This window comes from Muntiacus reevesi, chromosome 1, assembly GCF_963930625.1.
Source record: "Muntiacus reevesi chromosome 1, mMunRee1.1, whole genome shotgun sequence".
NCBI lineage: Eukaryota > Metazoa > Chordata > Mammalia > Artiodactyla > Cervidae > Muntiacus > Muntiacus reevesi.
In genome coordinates, this window is record NC_089249.1 from 219459628 (window position 1) to 219465222 (window position 5595).

Here is a 5595-nt window from a genome sequence, read left to right on the forward strand (position 1 = left end):
ATGGAAAACTGGAATATCACTGCAGACTTCATTCTCCTAGGTCTCTTTAACCACACTGGAGCCCACCGATTTCTCTTTGTGTTGGTTCTTATCATTGCCTTCACTTCCCTAGTTGGCAATACCCTCATGCTTTTCCTGATTCTCCTGGACCCCCGACTCCACAGGCCCATGTACTTCCTACTGAGCCAACTCTCCCTCATGGACCTGATGCTGATTTCCACCATTGTGCCCAAAATGGCTGTTGACTATTTGACTGGAAAGAAGTTCATCTCCCCTGCTGGCTGTGGGTTCCAGATCTTCTTTTTCGTCACTTTAGGAGGGGGTGAGTTCTTCATCCTAGTAGCTATGTCCTATGACCGCTATGTTGCTGTTTGTCATCCACTGAGATACCCAGTCCTCATGAGTTGGAAATTATGCCTAAGTATGATTTTGGGGTCTTGGTTCCTTGGCACAGCTGATGGGCTCATGCAGGCTGCAGCTACCTTGAACTTCTCATTTTGCAGGACACATGAGATCGATCACTTCTTTTGTGAGGCCCCCACTCTTGTGCGTTTGGCTTGTGCTGACACTTCTGTCTTTGAGTATGTCATGTACATCTGCTGTGTGTTAATGCTCCTGATCCCCATTTTCCTCATCTTGATCTCCTATTGTCTCATCCTTGCTGCTGTTCTCCAGATGCATTCTAATGAAGCCCGCAAGAAGGCATTTGCCACCTGCTCTTCACACCTGTCTGTGGTGGGACTTTTTTTTGGAGCTGGCATTTTTACCTACATGAGACCTAAATCCTACAGGTCAGCTAACTACAATAAGGTTGTGTCAGTGTACTATACTATCTTCACCCCTGTGCTGAACCCCCTCATCTATAGTCTGAGGAACAGTGAAGTCAAGGGAGCTCTGAGAAAGTGTATGGACTGATGTGCTGCCTGTGAATAAGATTACGTTGACTTGCCCTAGAATTCAAGGCTGTGCAAAGTGATTATACAAGATTCTCTTGAGAGAAGTTACATACACATTTTATCTGTAACTGTTATTTCTGCTGTACTTTGAAATGTAGATAGGCATCTAGCTTTAGATTCTTTACTAAACTGTCATCAACAAAGTAGATTACTGGTTATTAAAAATCTGTTGATCACAAATCTTTATTAAAATGCTCCTACACCACCCTCCCCACAATAAATATTTGTTGAAAGATTGAGTAGTCAAACATTATTGAAGTTTTTTTTTTTTTTTTAATTGCAGTATAACTTATGAACACTAGAATACTCACATGTTTAGGCTAACTTTCAACTAGTTTCAATAGCACATGCACTTATAGCTTACACCCAGTACCAAGAGACAAAACTTTCATGAGACTAGAAATGTCCCTCTTCTCTTTTTCTAGTGAAGTCACTCAACCCAGAGACACATAATGGTCTGATTCGTATCTCTATCCATTAGTTTACTGTATACTAGAATTTAATATCAATGAAACTGTGCAGTAGGTATTTTTCTTATATCTTAAGCCTTTCTTTTAACTACTATATTTTAAAATATTCCTATCCAACTTTACACTATCAGCATTTTAGTTTTTTATTTGCTAAGTAGTACTTTCTTATTGGTATATATCACCATTTACTTATGTACTATTTTATTGATAGAGAACTGGGCTATATTTTCAGTGTGGGATTGTTATGACTAAAACTGCTGTTATTCTTTTCTGTCTATGACCATATGTTTTCACTTTTGGTAGCTGCATGAATAGCTTTTTAGTAACTTGTTTTTACTGTGGATATTTGATTTTAAACTCTTGCTAGCAGAGCACATGAGCAGCAGTTGCTCCAAACTGGCCACAGTTGGGTATTATTAAAGCTAACCTTTTTGTCTATCTTATTTAATGTAACTCATTTGGTTTTAATTTGTATTTCTCTAGTGTGTAATGATGCTACAGACTTTTGCACTAGCTTATTGCCTGTTTATATGTATTCCTTTGTTAATGGTTCATTCAGATTTGAAAAAAAATAACATTTTGAAATTTCTAAAGGAAACACAACTTTATTGTTTACTGATAGATGACAAATGACATTTGTAAGAATATTTGGAATTTTTAAATAAAATCATATCACATTTTGGTAGATGGTTAAATGTTATTTGCAATGGAGAAATACTTTAGATAATAATTTTAGTTATTTTATATGTATAGGAAGAGACAAAAATTCAATTCATAAAATTATTTCCTGAAACAAATCTGAGGGCCAGTTCTAACAGGTTTTCACAAGCTCAAGATTCCACATCCTGGTCTTCACCCTGAATTCCTTTCAGGGTGTATTTAGGTCAGCAACGGCAGTGGTTAATGACTCATACAATGGGATGGTGAGAAAATTTCTCCATTTGTAATCTCCTCCCTCTTAGCTTTACTTTTGACCAAATTAGGGAAGGCATTTTTTGACCAGTTTTTCTCACAGTGGTAGGAATGTTTATGCCCAGATCAGCTAAGGATTTTGTTGATAGGCCACTCAATGAGCTATTACTAGATTAGGCTTTTTAACAGTGTAGCCAAAAGCTTCTGGACTTCTTATTTTTCTTTTACATTATGGTCCAGGAAATGGTTCACTCTGTAGCTTCTTCCCATATTTAGAGTTGCAACATTACAATCATTGATCTTATACAACCATATATTTGATCAATTGTATCAAGCCACTAATTATCATCATTTTTATCGGAGACTTGGTCACAAGATTTGGCAAGCAACGGTAATAAAGTAGAATACAAGCAATAGAGCTAGCAAAATTAATAAAGTCATAAGAAAGTACTTAAGAACTTCCATTAGAGGTGGCTCAGTATCTCCCAGCCACATATTCCATTCTTTTTTGCACCAATCACTCTCTTTAAGGGAAACAATATTTTGGTATTGTACACAACCCCTTCATGAATCACAGCCTTGTTGTGGTAGAAGGGCTCGTGTAATTCAATAAAGCTATGAATCATGTTATGCAGGGCCACCCAAGGTGAACAGATCACAGTGAGGATTTCTGACAAAATGTGATCCACTGGAAAAGGAAATGGCAAATGACTCCAGTATTCTTGCCTGGAGAACCTCATGAACAGTATGAAAAAGCAAAAAAAAATATGACACTGGGTGATGAGTCTCCCAGGTTGGAAGGGGTCCGATAGGCTCCTGGGAAAGAACAGACACAATTACTAATTATTGATAACTCCAGAAAAAATGAGGTGGCTGAAGTGACCCTCATTGTGGAGGTGTCTGGTAGTAAAAAGTAAAGTCCAATGCTATAAAGAATAATATTGCACAGGAATCTTTAATGTTAGGTCCATGAATCAAGGTAAATTTGATGTGGTCAAGAAGGAGATGAAAGACTGAACATTGACATATTAGGAATCAGTAAACTAAAATGGACGGGAATGACAAATATAATTCAGATGGCCATTATATCTAATACTGTGGTGGGAATCTGTTAGAAGAAATGGAGTAGACTTCATAGTCAACAAAGATTCCAAAATGCAGTGACTGAGACTCCACACTCCCAATGCAGAGGACCTGGGTTCGATTCCTTTTCAGAGAACTAGATCCCACATGCTGCAACCAAAATTCGCTACTTGGGCACAATCTCAAAAAAATCTTGGTTCATTTCCAAGGCAAACCATTCAGCATCTCAGTAATCCATGGCTACACCCAGCCAACGATGCTAAAGAACCTAGAGTTGACCATTTCCTTGAAGACCTACAAGACCTTCTAAAACTAACATAGTAAAAGACATCCTTTTCATCATAGTGAATTGGAATGCAAAATTAGGAAGTCAGGAGACATCCAGAATAACAGAAAAAGTTGGCATTGGGGAATAAAATGAAGCAGAGAAAAGGCTAACAGAGTTTTGTCAAAGGAACACACTGGCCATAGTCATTGGTCAAGGGAACACACTGGTCATATTCACTGGTCTTTGGATGTGGTAAGGCAGGAGATGGCAAGAGTAAACATTAACATCTTAGGAATCAGTTAACCAAAAAGCATCTATTTCTTTTTCACACTAAAGCCTTTGATGTGTGGAGCACAACAAACTCTAGAAAACTCTTCAAGAGATAGGAATACCACACCATCTTATCTGTCTCCTATAACCTGTATGCACGTCAAGAAGCAACAGTTAGAACCTTAGGTGGAAAAACTGACTGGTTCAAAATTGAGAAAGGAGTATGACAAGGTTGTATGTTGTCAACCTGTTTATTTAACTTAATGTAGAGCATATTATGTGAAATACTGGACTGGATGAGTTACAAGCTAGAATCAAGATTGCCAGGAGAAATAGCAACAAACTCTTATATGCAGAAGATATCACTCTAATGGAAAAAAGCAAAGAGGAACTAAAGAACCTCTTGATGAGTGTCAAAGGGGCGGTGAAGAAGCCAGCTTAAAGCTGAATATTAAAACAACAACAACAACTGGCATATGACCCAATCACTTCATGAAAATAGAAGGGATAAAGGTAGAAGCAGTGACAGATTTCCTCTTCTTGAGCTCTAAAGTCACTGTGGATGGTGACTGCAGCCATGAAATTAGAAGATAACTGTTTTTTGGAAGGAAAGCTATGATAAACATAGTGTATTAAAAAGCAAAGACATGACTTTTTTGGAAAAGGTACATATAGTCAGGCTATGATCTTTCCAGTAGTCATGTACGAATGTGAGTTGGATCATAAAAAAAGCAGAGTGCTGAAGAATGGATGCTTTCAAACTATGGTGCTGGAGAAGATTCTCGAGAGTCCTTTGGACAGCAAGAGATAAAAACAGTCAACTCTAAAGGAAATCAACCCTGAATACTCATTGGAAGGACTGATGCTGAAACTGCAATATTTTGGTCACCTGATTCAAAGAGCCAATTCATTGGAAAAGACTCTGATGCTGGGAAAGATTGAAGGCGGAAGGAGAAGACAGTAATAGAGAATGAGATGGTTGGATGGCATTACTGATTCAATGGTCATGAACTTGGGCAAACTGGAAGAGATGGAGAGGGACAGGGAAGCCTGGCATGCTGCAGTCCATGGAGTCATGAAGAGTTGGACATGACTGATGACTGAACAATAACATGCACACAAATTGTTGCTGTTGAGTGGCTAAGTCATGTCTGACTCTTGTGACTTCAAGGACTGTAGCCTGCCATGCTCCTCTGTCCATGGGATTTCCCAGGCATAAATACCAAAGAGTGTGTTGCCATTTCCTTCTCCAGGGGATCTTCCCCACCCAAGGATTGAAACAATGTCTCCTAAATTGGCAGGTGGATACTTTACCACTGAGCCATCAGGAAAGCCCATACACATATATAGGGACATGAAAACATATAAACAACTATTAACAGACATAAATGGAGAAATTGATAATAATAGAAGGGAAATCTAACACCCCACTTATATCAGTGAATGAACAGCCATGTCAAATATATATATATATATATATATATATATATAATCTCAATACATAAACAGTGGTTTTTTAAATGACACATTAGATCCATTGGACTTAGAAAAGTCTATTAAAAAAAAAAACAAAAACAAAAAAACAGCAGAGTACACATTCTCTACGAGCTTCCCCGGTGGCTCAGCTGGTAAAGAA

The 5595-nt window shown here is 38.0% G+C and overlaps 1 protein-coding gene across 1 annotated transcript; it reads left to right on the plus strand.

Annotated features, from left to right (window-relative positions):
• Window positions 1-915, plus strand: LOC136167388 (olfactory receptor 2T8-like). The gene has a single exon (XM_065934987.1). It carries the CDS (start codon window positions 1-3, stop codon window positions 913-915), a length of 915 nt encoding a protein of 304 aa, XP_065791059.1.
• The last annotated feature ends 4680 nt before the right edge of the window (window positions 916-5595 follow it).

Bases quoted from the DNA above. Each gene is read 5' to 3' on its own strand.
- LOC136167388 (XM_065934987.1), top strand. From the start codon at position 1: ATGGAAAACTGGAATATCACTGCAGACTTCATTCTCCTAGGTCTCTTT.